This window comes from Cetorhinus maximus, chromosome 14 (assembly GCF_964194155.1).
Source record: "Cetorhinus maximus chromosome 14, sCetMax3.hap1.1, whole genome shotgun sequence".
Classification (NCBI taxonomy): Eukaryota; Metazoa; Chordata; class Chondrichthyes; order Lamniformes; family Cetorhinidae; genus Cetorhinus; species Cetorhinus maximus.
The window spans coordinates 59,622,938-59,638,277 of NC_135892.1; the positions used below are offsets into that span (position 1 = coordinate 59,622,938).

General features: G+C 39.0%; 1 protein-coding gene across 2 annotated transcripts in view; it reads right to left on the reverse strand.

Moving 5' to 3' along the window:
* Window positions 1–15,340, reverse strand: part of erlec1 (endoplasmic reticulum lectin 1) — a 29,270-nt gene that overhangs the window by 7,431 nt on the left and 6,499 nt on the right. Inside the window, exons 3-10 of one of the 2 annotated variants that reach the window (XM_078556980.1) lie at window positions 14,072–14,152; window positions 13,021–13,098; window positions 12,872–12,935; window positions 11,571–11,617; window positions 4,341–4,564; window positions 4,036–4,174; window positions 2,703–2,864; window positions 538–597 (exon numbers count right to left, since the gene is read on the reverse strand). In XM_078556980.1, coding sequence (XP_078413106.1) covers window positions 538–597; window positions 2,703–2,864; window positions 4,036–4,174; window positions 4,341–4,564; window positions 11,571–11,617; window positions 12,872–12,935; window positions 13,021–13,098; window positions 14,072–14,152 — 855 coding nt within the window. Of the gene's footprint in view, window positions 1–537; window positions 598–2,702; window positions 2,865–4,035; window positions 4,175–4,340; window positions 4,565–11,570; window positions 11,618–12,871; window positions 12,939–13,020; window positions 13,099–14,071; window positions 14,153–15,340 lie in introns of both variants that reach the window. The other variant, XM_078556979.1, reaches the window with a different exon arrangement.

Sequence of the window (15,340 nt, forward strand, 5' to 3'; positions counted from 1 at the left end):
TTCAAAGTTTTACTAAAATGCAGCGCCAGGTCAAATAACTTCCATTTATTTTGTTCTGTGCGCTTGGATTAACCACTTGGGCTTACATATGTGATCAGCAAATAAATTTCCTCCAATATAAATTACCATGTAAATTTAAGTGAGGGACAATGCAGTTACTGACAAATAGGCGATATGGTCCTCAGCTATATAAAAAAACACCAGAAATACTCAGAAGATCAAACAGCCTGTGTGGAGAGAAACAGAGTTCATGTTTCATCAGTTCTGATAAAAGGTCATCTCGGCCTGAAATGTTAACCTTGCTTCTCTCCATAGACGCTGCCTGACCTGCTGGATATTTCCAACATTTTTTGTTTTTATTTCAGATCTCCAGCACTTTTGCTTTTGTACATAGTTCTCTGGTTTTGTATAGGTGTGTGCAATGCTGGCTTCAAAATTCTTGATTCTTGTCAGATGAAATCTCAAAACCCAAACTAAAAACCTTTAAAAATGTGTTTTTAATGAAAATGAAATAATGCATTATCCAAATACACATACCTCATGATACTGCTGCACATGCTTACCATAGCAGAATTCATATTTCCACCATCCTACACCCTGTTACGATGGAGAGAAGTAAATTATTCAAAGTTGAAATACCATGAAACAGAAATAATGTAACAAAAATACACATTTCAGTAATGGACAGTGAAATTAGAGAAATAGTAAATGTTAGCAATTTCTGAGGATGTTCCACTCCGCTAATTTAAATTACCTTGCGTTACCATTTAAACTATACAAAATAGACAAACCAAAAGATAGATGGAAAGTTCAACTTCTGGCAAAGGAACAAAGCAATTCCAAAGCACTTTAGTTGCAGTTATTTGCCTTTGAGGACTTAACTCCCTTTAGGGTGGGTTTAGTATTTCCTGCTAACAATGGCCTTCCTATACAATACACTATCCATGGTGAACATTCACCTACTCAGCCCACGCTGCAGCTGCCCTGAAACTACCTGGTAGAGGATGCATACGAAAATATTGGGGGATGGAGAAGTTTGAGTGGGAACTTCTCCCATCTTTTTCTCTGTCTTTTAAATCATTTTTTAAAAATAAGTTTGACAATCATGGGTACAATTCTATTTCAGATTCTCTATTGGATTCACTGGCTCAGGGATGTCCACTTTTAGAACTAGGGATTAGAAACTCATGTCTAAACGCATGTGGCATGATATTGCAGAGACACAAAGCCTGATGCACAATAGATTCAAAGACTCCCTTGCACAAAAATAGCAAGACATCATAAACATAAAGGCAGCATGACAGTCACACAAAAATCAAGATCTCCACATACAGAAAAACAGACTCACCGATATACAGGACGGTCAAGACATAGAACATACAGCACAGAAACTGGCTATTTGGTCTAACTAGTCTGTGCTGGTGCATATACTCCACATGAGTTTCCTCCCTTCCCATCTTCCTCATCTCAGCTTTTCAGCAAATCTTTCTATTCCCTTTTCTCTCCATAATTGTCTAGTTTCATTTAGAAAGCATCTAAGCTACATGCCTTAGCCACCTCTTGCGGTAGTGAGTTCCATATCCTAGTCATGGAGTAAATTCCTCATACCACTATTTGATTTATTAATAACTATCTTGTATTTATGGCCCCTAGTTTTGGATTCACCCACAAATGGAAATACACTCTCCACATCTATCCTGTCCAACCATTCATAATTTTAAAGATCTCTATCAGGTAACCCATATGTCTTCTCTTTTCTGGAGAAATAAGGCCCAATCTGTTTAAACTTCCCCATTAGATGTAATCCCGCAGTCTGGTACCATATTTATAAACACACAGGCTAGGTGAAAGAACTTGGGGGCATGGTTTGATCCTAGGCACACTTGTTGAACAATTCTGCACGAAGACTCCGTCTGGTATGTATTTTGCTTTTCTCCTCTTTGTTCTCCAACACGAAACACAAACTGTAACCATTGCTTTGCAAATAAATAAAAGCTGTCACATATTTCTATTACCAGTTCACAGCACAGAAAGCAATGCATTTTATCACGTATTTTATCATGGCAACTGATCCCATTGCTCTATTCTCTTCTATAGCTCTATCTCCTTTTCCTTCAAAAAGATGCAATGGATTTTGTTGAAATATTCAAAGGTATTCCATACTCCAACAATTCTTTGCATAGTTTTCCCAATTACTCTGCTCAGTGTCACTGTGATAATTTTAAATTGTTGACTCTTCACCACTGATTATCCAACCAATCATCTGATAGCCTTTTATCTTATTCTCCTTCGATCTCCCTTTACACCCTCCACAACACTTCCTACATTCACGATTCAGTAATGTTAGAAAGGAGGCATATGATAAAATCAGAGCTAAGTTTGTTTGCTTTTCACTAGAACTAGCCTTTTACCTTATTGGAATTTATTTATTTGGTAATTCATCCATGCCATATTTGCACATTTACCACTGCTGATCGGTTATCCCAACTGACAACTTTATTTCCCGATTAATTTGAGCTAGATTCCTGCCTATCTCGTGGAACACTGGCTTTCTCCATTCCAGTGTTTTTATCGTTAACTTCGTTTTATTTCTCAAATTTCATCCAAATTACTTAATTTTATATTTAATGCTGTGATACCTAACTTAATCAGCATTCTTATGATTATCTTTCAAAAATATCAAGGAAGGGCTGGACTCTTACCCCATGGAAACAATAGGAGCCACTTAGAAATTCCTGAATGAGCTGTTCATCAGTCAGTTTGGAGATGTGAGTAGTTCCTACAGCAACTGGTTGTCCTCCTCCAATACTGATAGACTTGTGAGTTAAAAACTGTTCATCTCGTGTAGATTTTGTGTCCAGTTCCTATTATAATCCAATGTGATAACCATTTTCAAATGTTATTAATTTAAATGCATGAGCACCATCAAAATAGTAGGTCTGCTTAATTCTCAAGTTCAGCATGGAAATTAAAGAAAGCCTGCTGCTTATTTGAAAGTTACACAGAACAGAAACATCTGGAAATTACTTCTAAAAGAAAAATAAATTCCAAGTGGAACATGTTTCCAGACAAAAGCTCTCAGGATACAGCAAAATAGATTTTAGAAGTCCATCTGATTAATAGCATGGAATAATGTCCCCGTATTGTACACTTTCATAGTTTCAAATATATTGCCAACTCTTATCGGTTTGAAATAATTTTGCAAAACACTCAAATCACATTGAGATATACCTGTGGGTGTACCTACACCACAGGGACTACAGTGGTTCAGGAAGGCAGCTCACCACCACCTTATGGGCAATTAGGGATGGGCATTAAATGCTGGCCTAGCTAGCAATGCCCACATCCCGTAAATTAATTTTAAAACATTCCAATGTTGATTGTGCATTTTGATAACAATGTCAAAATAAGATGAAGCAAATAAAGCCCACACCACCAGCAGCTTTGATGCTTGGTCACAATATGCCAAGCCACAGCTATGAAATGGGTTCATCCTAAAACCCCTTTATGTTAGTTAAGGGGTATCAGAGAGGAGGCACTAAAGTGAAGCTACTCTTTCAAAAATGGAGAAAGAGGAAAGATGATAGTCACTGGAGAAGGACCATGTGCTCAGCTGATGAACTATACCGGACAGATACCAAAATAATATTTTAATCAGCACTTTAATAACTTGAAATAAATTTTCAAAACTAGGATTCAGTTATTACAACCCAAGTGTCCTCACCCAATAAAAATTGTTAAGGCTTAAATCAATATCTAGGCAACATAGAATTTGAAGAGCAGTTGCAATTGGTTTTAAGGAACAGATGTCAGTTTCAAAAAAAAGACTCTCATTTAAAATAAATAAATGCTGGATAGTAAAAGGCCAAAAGAAATATTCTCAAATTTCATTAACTTGTTTTTACAAACAGATAATAAAATACAAAGTTTGCATTGCTCAAACAAAACGGATCGAAATTATGTGGCAATAGCCAGGGACAGGTTTCCTTAGCTAGTTGTGAAATGATTTAAAAATTCCATTGGTAGAACAGTTACCTCTTGGGCTCTTTGGGTAGTGAAAGGCGGTTTCATCATATCTTCGTGCTGTTTTTCTAACTGTTCAAGACTTTGAGGCCTTAATGGCGAGCCGTGTACTGATTGGCAAAATATGTCATTAACTGGGGAGGATTTAAATCTATACAAAATAAAAACAAGGTTAACACTCACACACGGCATCAAATTATTAAGAGTTACTACAAAAATGTGGTCAGAACAGATTATCCTTAAAATACTGAGGTTACAAATTATGCAATGTTTGTGTATCGATTTTAAAGATTACACGGTACATTTGGCTATTTTACCTGTATTTAGGATGACTGCACAATAGTGGTGTCAAGATTACTAGTTCATATTCACAGGTGGTCACTTCAGCAACTGAGAGGATCTCATGTTTGGCTTCAGGGTGGCAGACATACATTACAGTGGTAACTCTTGGTTTGTTCTGCTTTAAGCTGCAAGGTGTACCATTTCCCATTACCATCGGGTAATAAGGAGTGATCTGTCCTTCTATGTTTTTGGTGTGAACCTTAAAAATAAAATAATTGCCACTTTACTACATTCACCTTTCAACAACTCTGGACAAGATTTATCTTTGGTTATTAATGATAAGAGAAAGCATTCACAACATAATTTGCAGCATATATCTCCGTAACAAAAATGTTACAGGTTTGTCTTCTCTGTAAAGAAGGGTAGCTAGTTTTCATCCTTTACACAGTACTTTTTAGAGAGTTGCAAAAAAAATGAGATTGGAAAAAGCAAACAATAGTCCCTTGTATAAAATCTCACCCAAATTCAAATACAGAAAAAATTTAACAAGTTACACCTGGTCCATAAAGGGATTATATCAGAATTTATACATCTACAATTAAAAAGTGAAATCACAAATTTTCTATTTTTTAATTTAAGGTATGTGGGCGTCACTGGTTAGGCCAGCATTTATTGCCTACCCCTAATTGCCCTTAAGGTGGTGGTGAGCTGCCTTCTTGAACTGCTGCAGTCCATGTGGTGTAGGTACACCCACAATGCTGTAAGGAAAAAGTCCCAGGATTTTGACCCAGTGACAATGAAGTTACGGCAATATATTTCCAAGTCGGACTTGGAGGGGAACTTCTACGTGGTGGTGTTCCCATGCATCTGCTGCCCTTGTCCTTTGAGATGTTAGCAGTTGTGGGTTTGGAAGGTGCTGCCTAAGTATCCTTGGTGAGTTTCTAGAGAGCATCTTGCAGGTGGTACACACTGCTGCCACTGTTTGTCGGTGGTGGAGGGAGTAAGTGTTTGTGGAAGGGGTGCCAATCAAGTGGACTGCTTTGCCCTGAATGGTGTCAAGCTTCTTGAGTGTTGTTGGAGTTGCACTCATCCAAGCAAGTGAAGAGTATTCCATCACACTTCTGACTTGTGCCTTGTAGATGGTGGATAAGCTTTGGGGAGTTAGAATGTGAATTAATCGTTGCATGAGACCTAACCTCTGACTTGCTCTTGTAGCCACAGTATTTATATGGATAGTCCAGTTCAGTTTCTGGTCAATGGAACTCCCAGGATGCTGATAGTGGGAGATTCAGTGATAGTAATGCCACTGAATGTCAAGGGCGATGGTCAGATTCTCTCTTGTTGGAGATGGTCATTGCCTGGCACTTAAGTGGCAAGTAACAATCATGCCACACGTCAGCCTAAGACTGGATATTGTCCAAGTCTTGTTGCATTTGGACATGGACTGCTTCAGTATGAGGAGTCGCAAGTAGTGAAGAACATTGTGCAATCATCAGCGAACATCCCCACTTCTGACCTTATGATGGAAAGAAGGTCATTGATGAAGCAGCTGAAGATAGTTGGGCCTAGGACACTACCCTGAGGAGCCCCTGCAGTGATGCCCTGGAACTGAGATGACTGACCTCCAACAACCACAACCATCTTCCTTTTCGCTAGGTATGACTCCAACCAGCAGAGAGTTTTCCCCCTGATTCCCATTGACTCCAGTTTTGCTAGGGCTCATTGATGCCACACTTAGTCAAATGCTGCCTTGATGCAAAGGGCAGTCACTCTCACCTTACCTCTGGAATTCAGCACTTTTGTCCATGTTTTGACCAAGGCTGTATTCATTTATTATATTCTATTCCAATTGATTCAGTCGTTTAATTTAAATTATCTGAATGTTAATTTATATACTTCTCACTTTTCAACATTATTTATATCACTTCTATTCTTTGGTCCATGAAATGATTGAACTATCTAGTAATTTGCATTAAACAAGCACGAAGTGGGAATTTAGATGAATTAAAAAAGTAAGGTGAAATTATAATACAAAAACAAATCAACTCAACTGAAGCATCTTCAATTTAAGAGGAGCAACTACCCACAAGACAACCTGCAGCTTCAAAAAGTGTATTATTTTTGGCAGCAAAAGATGTACAAAAACCAGGCTGAAGATTTAACCAAAATCCTATTTTAATGGGTTCCATACAAGTGAGTGAAATTTACAACAGGTGATTTGGTTGTATTTTACCTTGTTAATAATGATAACTTACTTGTCATTGCTAATTAAGGAGTTTCAAACAGGATTTCGTCTTGTGTATTCAGTTCTTGCAAAATTGTTGCTTACAAGAAACTAATGACATTTTTCAAATTCTTTGTCAATCCATTTCTTAGACTGAACAGACTGATCTTTATATAGCATGCAAAATATTTAGGAATAGCAAGAAATTTCCATTAATGGTAAGTGGTTTCTAGTTTGCGTGCACATTTTGAAAACCTTGCATTTATAGAAATGGGAATAATCTAGCATCAGTCATCCAGTTACTTTCCCCCATAGGGGTACATTTTTCAGAATTGAATTCACCCAATTATTCAACAAAAACAATTCATGAGAACCTGTTTGCCAGGTGGCTTAGCAGCATCTTAGGTGTGCACATCTATAGAAACTAACTTTGTTTTGTGTTTAAAGGTTTAAAATATTGTTTCTACTTTGAATAACAAGCTTGTGAAACAAGAATCCATGAACTTAGTCAAATTAACCAATCAACAGCTGTGGAAATATGTGCAATCAAATGAAGCGTTCTTCAAACCAGCGTGTACTTGATCAGGATAGTTAATGTTGATATAATAGCAAGAGAGCCTGGATTTGGAAAAAGGTTTCATTTAACCAATATAGACACTTAACTGCTCCTCACTATATTTGATAAATTTGAATTGCGCAGTTCATAAAACAATATTGTTCTCATGCTTGTTTTGGTCAAATGAACTAATTTTACTCGGGCTGAAAATACAATAAGGAGGCTAGAATGAATGATGTCAAATTCCACTCTTTAAAATATGTATTTACTTCCTCCTTCAAAAACCATTCAACATTTCCTTGATAAATTAGCAATCGTAGGTTCATTAATTGCAACTGCAAAAAATCTTTTGCAATTCTATGACAGAATCTCTCATTTTGTTTGAGAAGAAAGATATAGCCTATCTGCTGCCTCCCAAGCTACGGTAATGATTTGACAATTTATCACAAAGAATCACTGACATCCATGGCACAATCTGATGGCACTTCTAAAGTTATGATTTCTAACACTCTACAGGTAATACCTGCTGTCAGAATTTGCACATAGCCCAGTTTTTTGGTTGCAATGGTGGTGAAACAGTCAGCATTCACTACCATTGCAACTGCGAAGCTGATAGCAACTTCGGGCTTCTGCACATGCACAGCTAAACACAGAAATCCAGAAGTCGCTGTCAGTGATTCCTTTCCATAGGGTGCGCTGTTGAAGTTCCCTTAGATGGAATCTTTCAAAATCACTTGAATTAACATGGACTTCCACTTTGATACTCCCGGTCTTGCTGTTAATTTGTCAATTGAGGTATAACTTGGTACATAAATACTGAATAGCCTCCCCTGCTCTGAAAAACTAATATTTGTGGAATGTCAAATTTCTGTCTTGACAATAATTCCATAGGCTTTCAATGTAATTTTCTTTTATGTAGTCTTGATTTATGATATTTCAGCTTCCACCTTAACTCTATGTGAATGTTCCAATCTTTATTTTACTCTGTAAGATGATTGACGTTTTCAGACTCAACAACACACCACTGGAAGCAGTCAGGAAATTCTGATACCTTGGATCCATGATGCCAGACAACCTGTCTATTGACGAAGAGCTCAGCACACACATTGGCAAGGCAGCCACCAACTTTGGCCGACTAACAAAATGGCATAGAAAAGCAACAAACTAACTTTCAGGACCAATGTGCTTATCTATGAGGTCCTTCGCACATTTCTCTATGGCAGCAAAGCCTGGACAACCTACACCTACCAAGAAAAAAGCCTCAATAACTTCTATCGCCGGTGTCTGCGGTGCATCCTTGGCAAGAGAAATGGAGACACTAATGAAGCAATCCTTTCTAGGGCAAACATGCCAAGCATGCTAGTGGTAATCATGCTAAGTAAGCTTCGCTGGCTTGGGCTTGTGCACAGCATGGAAGATGGCCACATCCCCAAGGGGAGGTAGCCTATACCAAGAGACCAGCAGAGCGGCCAAAGCTCTGATTCAAGGATGATGTCGAAAGAGACATGAAAGCTTTCAACATTGACCATGACAAGTGGGAAACAGTAGCTGATCATCAATGCAAATGGTGACACCAGTTCTGGGCAGTTTGCCACTATGACAACTTGGTTTCAGAAGCTCCAAAGCAGATGCCAGCCCTGCCAACAAGCCATCAGTAGAGATCAGTCTGCATCGCTGGCAAGGAACAACTTCATGTGCGGAACTTGTGGCAGATTTCGCCTTTCCAAAATTGGCTTTTTCAGCCATCTAAAAAGTGCAGCAGATGATCTCATCTGGCCTCACCAAAATTCTGAGGCTGCATTCCCATCGTCTCTCACGGATTGAAGAATGCCAATCACCAAATCGCCAACCAAAATGCTTAAAAAGTGAAGTATAATCAGTGCATTTTACTTCCTGGTTTGCTGTGTGAGAATTCTTCAATGTGACAGGTTGCTTAGTCTGCTTGATAACATTATTGCTGCTGGATGCCAAAGATCCTTACAGTTGGCGCGAGAATCAAATTAACTTTGGGAAAGATGAAATTCATGTTAGGTTGTTAGATCTTTGTGGGCAACTTTCTTCAAAAGGAGCGCTGTCTCATTGCTGCTGACTACAAAATCCAGTCCAATGACTGAGCACTGCAGTACTGCATCACTTCGCAAATCCTTATTAATAGTGCCATCTAGTGGTCAGATTTCAGCTAATTCAAAACTACAGTACCACCACCGGCAAAAGCTGCCAAATAACCAAGGAGCTGCCTTTGGGCAGAGCACCCACAAATGAACGAACAGTGGAGTTATAGTGGACAATAAGATGGCAGTTAGGATGTAATTCATTCAAACTGTGAATAATGTTCAATATTTAAATCCTATAATTTTATGAAATTATTTCCTAATTATTACCTAATTTCAGGATCACGGAACATGTTCCATCAACTAGCGACCAACTACACTTACTAAAAACGATAATTTGGCCATAAAGTGCTTGGGGACACCCTGTAAACAAGAAAGGTGCTCTATAAATGAAAGTGCTTTGTTAACCTGTTAGAATTTATACAGGGAGTCCTCAATTAAAGTTGTGGTTGCATTCCTAAAAATTGTGGCTTCCAGTGAAATGACTTTAAGTAATCATAGGTGCCCAGAGGAATCAATTTAAAGCCAGAGCCATCGGACATTTTTTGCCCACCAAAGAAAATGTACAAGTTGAAATACTGTACCATGCACGTACAGCACTGTATATTCCTAGCTGAAATAGCTTGTAAAATAAAATACACAGTAAATATAAAAGTAATACAATATTTAAAATAAAATTACACTCACCTACAGTACTTTTAGATTGACTAGGCTCTATCTAGTGGCAGAAATTGACTGAAGCAGGTAGCAGCTGAAGTCTCTAAACAACCTGGATCTTTTTTCTTATTCATTTACAGGATGTGGGCATCGATGGCTAGGCCAGCATTTATTGCCCATCACAAATTGTCCTTGAGGAGGTGGCGGTGAGCTGCCTTTATGAACTGCTGCAGTCCCTGTGGTATAGGTATACCCACAGTGCTGTTCGGGAGGGAGTTCCAGAGTTTTGATCCAGTGACAGTGAAGGAACGGCGATATATTTCCAAGTCAGGATGGTGTGTGGCTTGGAGGGGTACTTCCAGGTGGTGGTGTTCCCTTCTATCTGCTGCCCTTGTCCTTCTAGATGGTAGTGGTTGTGGGTTTGGAAGGTGTTGCTGAGGAGCCTTGGTGAGTTTCTGCAGTGCATCTTGTAGGTAGTACACACTGCTGCCACTGTTAGTCGGTGGTGGAGGGAGTAAAAGTTTGTGGAAGGGGTGCCAATCAAGCGGGATGCTTTACCCTGACAGTGTCGAGCTTCTGGAGTGCTGTTGGAGCTGCACTCATCCAGGCAACTGGACAGTATTCCATCACACTCCTTACTTGTGCCTTGTAGATGGTGGACAGACTTTGGGGAGTCAGGGGGTGAGTTATTCGCCGCAGGATTCCTAGCCTCTGACCTGTTCTTGTAGCCACAGTATTTATATGGCTAGTCCAGTTCAGTTTCTGGTCAATGATAACCCCCAGAATGTTGACAGCGGGGGATTCAGTGATGGCAATGCCATTGAACATCAAGGGTGATGGTTAGATTCTCTCTTGTTGGAGATGGTCATTGCCTGACACTTGTGTGGCGCGAATGTTACTTGCCACTTGTCAGCCCAAGCCTGGATATTGTCCAGGTCTTGCTGCATTTGGACATGGACTGCTGCAGCATCTGAGGAGTCACAAATGGTACTGAACACTGTACAATCATCAGCGAACATCCCCAATTCTGACCTTATGATGGAAGGGTGGTCATTGATGAAGCAGCTGAAAATGGTTGGGCCTAGGATACTACCCTGAGGAACTCCTGCAGGGATGTCCTGGAACTGAGATGATTGACCTCCAACAACCACCAGTGAAGGGTCCCTCCCCTCCACCCCCACTAATTTCCATTGACTCCAGTTTTGCCAGGGCTCCCTGAAGCCACATTCGGTCAAAGGCTGCCTTGATTTCAAGGGCAGTCACTCTCACTTCACTTCTGGAGTTCAGCACTTTTGTTTGAACCAAGGCTGTAATAAGGTCAGGAGCTGAGTGACCCTTCCACTAGAATGAGACGAGGTCTTCAGTGCAAGTTCAGAACAGGAGCCAGTGCAGCAACTGAAGCACAGACCGCAGGCTAAATGAAGAATGGAGAGTGGGAGGCAAGAGGAAGAGGGGCTGAGGGCAAGAGTGGAAGCATTGAGGAAAAGATTACGTGAGCAAGCAGGCCACAGAAGAGGAAGTATGTGGCAAATGACACTAAAGTGAAATTGGCAATGCTAAATGGATACATTGAGACTTTATTAACAACATTAAAGTGAAATGTTAAGTGAGCCAACGTTAAGCACAGACTTATTGTACTGGAAAACTGTAACAGATCTGAATCATCCTGAAAAAGCATGAAGGGGAGGCAATTACAATAAGGCTGCGTTCCACTTACTTTCAATTTCTCAGTTTCAGATTCTTCTGGCTGTTCTGCAGTGGAATCTAGACAAAAAAGAGAAATCTAAACTATTTGAAATACAATTGAATGCTCATCAATTGTTCATACATAATTTTAGTCAGCTGACAGGGCAAACTCTTCCTCAGGACTTTGATCCTTTTGGAAACCTAACTTCATAAAAGTAACTTTTAATGAGTGGAAATTTCCATATTAATGTCACTCGCTACTCCTATCGGAGCGCAATGCTAGTTCTTAGACCCTTCACTCCACTCTTTTCTCTGTCTAGGAGTTGACGTTTAGATATATGGACGTTATGCTTGGGAAAATTAGTATTTGTTTTGCTGTTCAAATGAATCTTAGCGAAAGACAACACTGGTACAGAGTGAAGGGTAACTACATAAATGTTACTTCGGTGTATCATATCTTTCAAATTTATTCTAAGAGTTTCCATACTGTTCTGTAAAGGCACTAGGATTTATTGTATTTCCATCATTGTCTTTATAAAGATCTGTTTCGCATTCCACATCCTGATCTATAACTTGATTCCTTTCATATTCCTTCAAGCATATTGAGAAAATGTGTTATGAACTGATAATGAATGAAAGCATGTAAAAATATATGTATGAATTAAAAATGTTTCTGTTGGACAGTTAAATCGAAGTTTCAGCTTGTGGAGCCAGTGACATAAATTAAACACATTTCTTTTTGATCCTAAACAAGCAGTATCAGATTCTGTTAGTTTATAGTCCCTCCATGGTTTGGCCCGACCTATCTCTTCATCCTCCTTTCAAGCCTTCAACTCTTCATGAATTCCACATTTCTCCAACTCTGGACTTGTGCATTCTCCACTCCCTTCACCCTAGCATTGGTGGCTGTGCCTTCAGCCTAAGTCCTAAGCTATGAGATTCCTTCCCTTTTTGGCCACCAGTCCCAACACCTCCTTCTTTGGCTTGCGTCAATTCTTGTATGATTGCATTCCTTTAAAGCATCTTGCAATGATTTACTACGTTAAAAGAACTATATAAACACAAGTTGTCGTGGATTTCTGAAGTCACACAATGTGAATTGACGCTATAGTAAGTGATGAAACAGAAGTGAATAATCCATAACTTACTTTTAGCTACGAACAGTATCTGAAATGATCAGGCCTAAAAGGATTATTTTTAATTGTTGCTCCTTTCATTTTAATCATCATCATATAGAACACTTCTTGATAGGTTTGTAAATAGCATGCTCCAAGAAGGTACTGTGCTGGATAAGTGAAAATTCTGTGCTTTCTGAAAGACATTGTTTCTTACCTTCGGTCTCAGAATCAGCTGGCGTGCTCATGGTACCAAGGTAATATTCCTGAATATTAACTTTCTGCTAAGTTGAAGATATATAAAAGTTAGCAGAACAATCACCTAAAAGTTGGTAACACTACAGGCTGATAAAATAGGCACAGTACCTGGCCAGTTTCTTTTTCCTCATGGTATTGGCGTATGTGTTTCCCATGACACACTTCGTATGTCCAGTAAGATTCAATCTGCGTGGTATAAAGAATTCGATTAGAAATATTCGGTGAGTGGTATTTGCATACAAATCAAACATTAGTTATTGTGTAAAACACAAAATCATGGAAATTAAACAAGCACTTCAAAAGTTTTACAATTTTAACATTTTAAGAGGTGTGGCACAAGCTTATATAGCTGAATGTAATGTTGTATTTCTTCAAAAAAGCAAAAGTTATCAGTGTCCCCAGAGAATGAACAGAAGTCCCTTGTTCATGCATTTTGTCTCTGGTTATATTTGCCCTCAACCATGTGATCCTTGGCCTGGAAGGCAGAAGATTAATCAGTTTACTACATTGTTGCTTTAGCTATAAAAATGTCAAGTTTTTTAAACAATAAATGGATAATTGGCCAGTAGTAATAACAAAGAATGGATTTCACAGTAGTTATCAGGTGAGGCTCGAACTGCACATAGAAGAGGCATAAATCTCATGCTTTATGAAAGAAAAAAACCTATGCCATGGTACATCACTGACAAAAATGATTGATATGTCAGCCATCATTGGACACATCACTGAGTGCGTTGAGAAACAAGTCTACAATTTGGAAGTGAAATGAAATCTAAATTGGTAGCCAGCAGATGAGTGTTTTATATCTATACTTGTTTAACGTACAGTACAGTGTTATGGAGGGGGCTCTACCTTACACCATTTGCTCTTTTCTGGATGGTTAAGAAGCACAGTTGAAATGCAAAGTAACAATGGGTTGCAAAACACATCAATATGGAAAAACACTGTTCTTAATAGGATTAGATATTCTTTTCCTCATTGCCAAAAGGTATTACAATAGTAACTTTGTACCCAGTAAAAAGAACACAACCCCCATCCCAAATGTGATCAGAAAACCATGTATGAAAGTATCACATAAAGATTACATTGTCTAGCCCAGGAAAATGATTTACCATGGTCAAACAGGTTCTGTAACTTAATTAACTGGAAACAACTTTACCCTGTAAGAACAACTGCTCTGTTTGAACAGTGGTTCCAATAGCTCACCAGGCCCATGTCCTTTGTAATCATGTTCTTCATCCTAAATGTACAAAATGAAAAAATTAACTGCACAGAAAAGCATCCATTTCAGTCAGATTAGGAACTCGCCCTACTGTGGGCAGTTGCCATTCAAGAAAACACAATGAAAACAGACCTCTCATTATGTCATAGGTCAGTGATTTGCGGATTATACAGTGCTGCAGCTTTAAAATGAATTGCACCTATTGTAAACACTACACTACCAGGTTCAAAACTTGCTTCCCCAAAGTAAAATTGGTTCCACGTTATTTTATATTTAACCTTCCCAGAAATTTTAGAAAATCTTCTGCTGCATTAATAATATTTCTATGGAGCTAAACAATTGAAACAGACTACTGGACTGAAGTACACACAATGCTACAACGTTCCTAGAAAAACATTTCTGTTCGTCGCTACAGATGTACAGAACTTGAGTTTTGCTGAAAAAAAAGAGACATGCTGTTGGAGTTTTTCATCTTGCACTCAGGACAAACACAAGAATGCCAAATTTCAAAAGGAGCAACAATTTATGCTGCATGAGAAAAGGGGTGCTTAAATTGGTTGAGATGTTGCCATGGCGAATGCACCAGGGAGCTGCTGTCCCCCATGTTTTTGTTTATTCAAACATGCGGGATTTTTCAGCAAATGCTGCCAAAAGCGTAATCTGGTATATGAATTTCAATGCCGGTGTGATGCCAGGGTGTACATCCCAACAACTGGCGGATTGTATCAAACAGCACATTCCTTTGGTTGTTCACACTGACTGTTCTCAACCAAACCGTGCTCGCAAAACAGAACATAATGCCCAATGTTAGATATGATTCTGTGATAGGGCAGCATTTGATGAACAATCCCTAGTGTACTAAGAATTACACTAACAACCAATTTAAGATTTGCAGTCAAGCTTGCAATGTAGCTCACTTACACTTGCGAGGAGCTACATATACTCATATGCAAGGGCCTGTTCCCTGCAGGCAAAAGGAATATGTCCAGACATTGCACTTTTTTTTGAATATACAAGAGCATGGGGACAATAGCTCCCTGGTGCATTCGCCATGGCAACGTCTTGGCCAATCAGTACCCCATTTCTCATGCAGCATAAGTTCTTGTTCCCTTGGAAATTTAGCATTCTTGCATCTGTTCTGATGAGTGCAATGCAAAAAGCTTTGACAACATGTCTCTTTTTTCAGCAATGGTTTAGTTTCTGCAC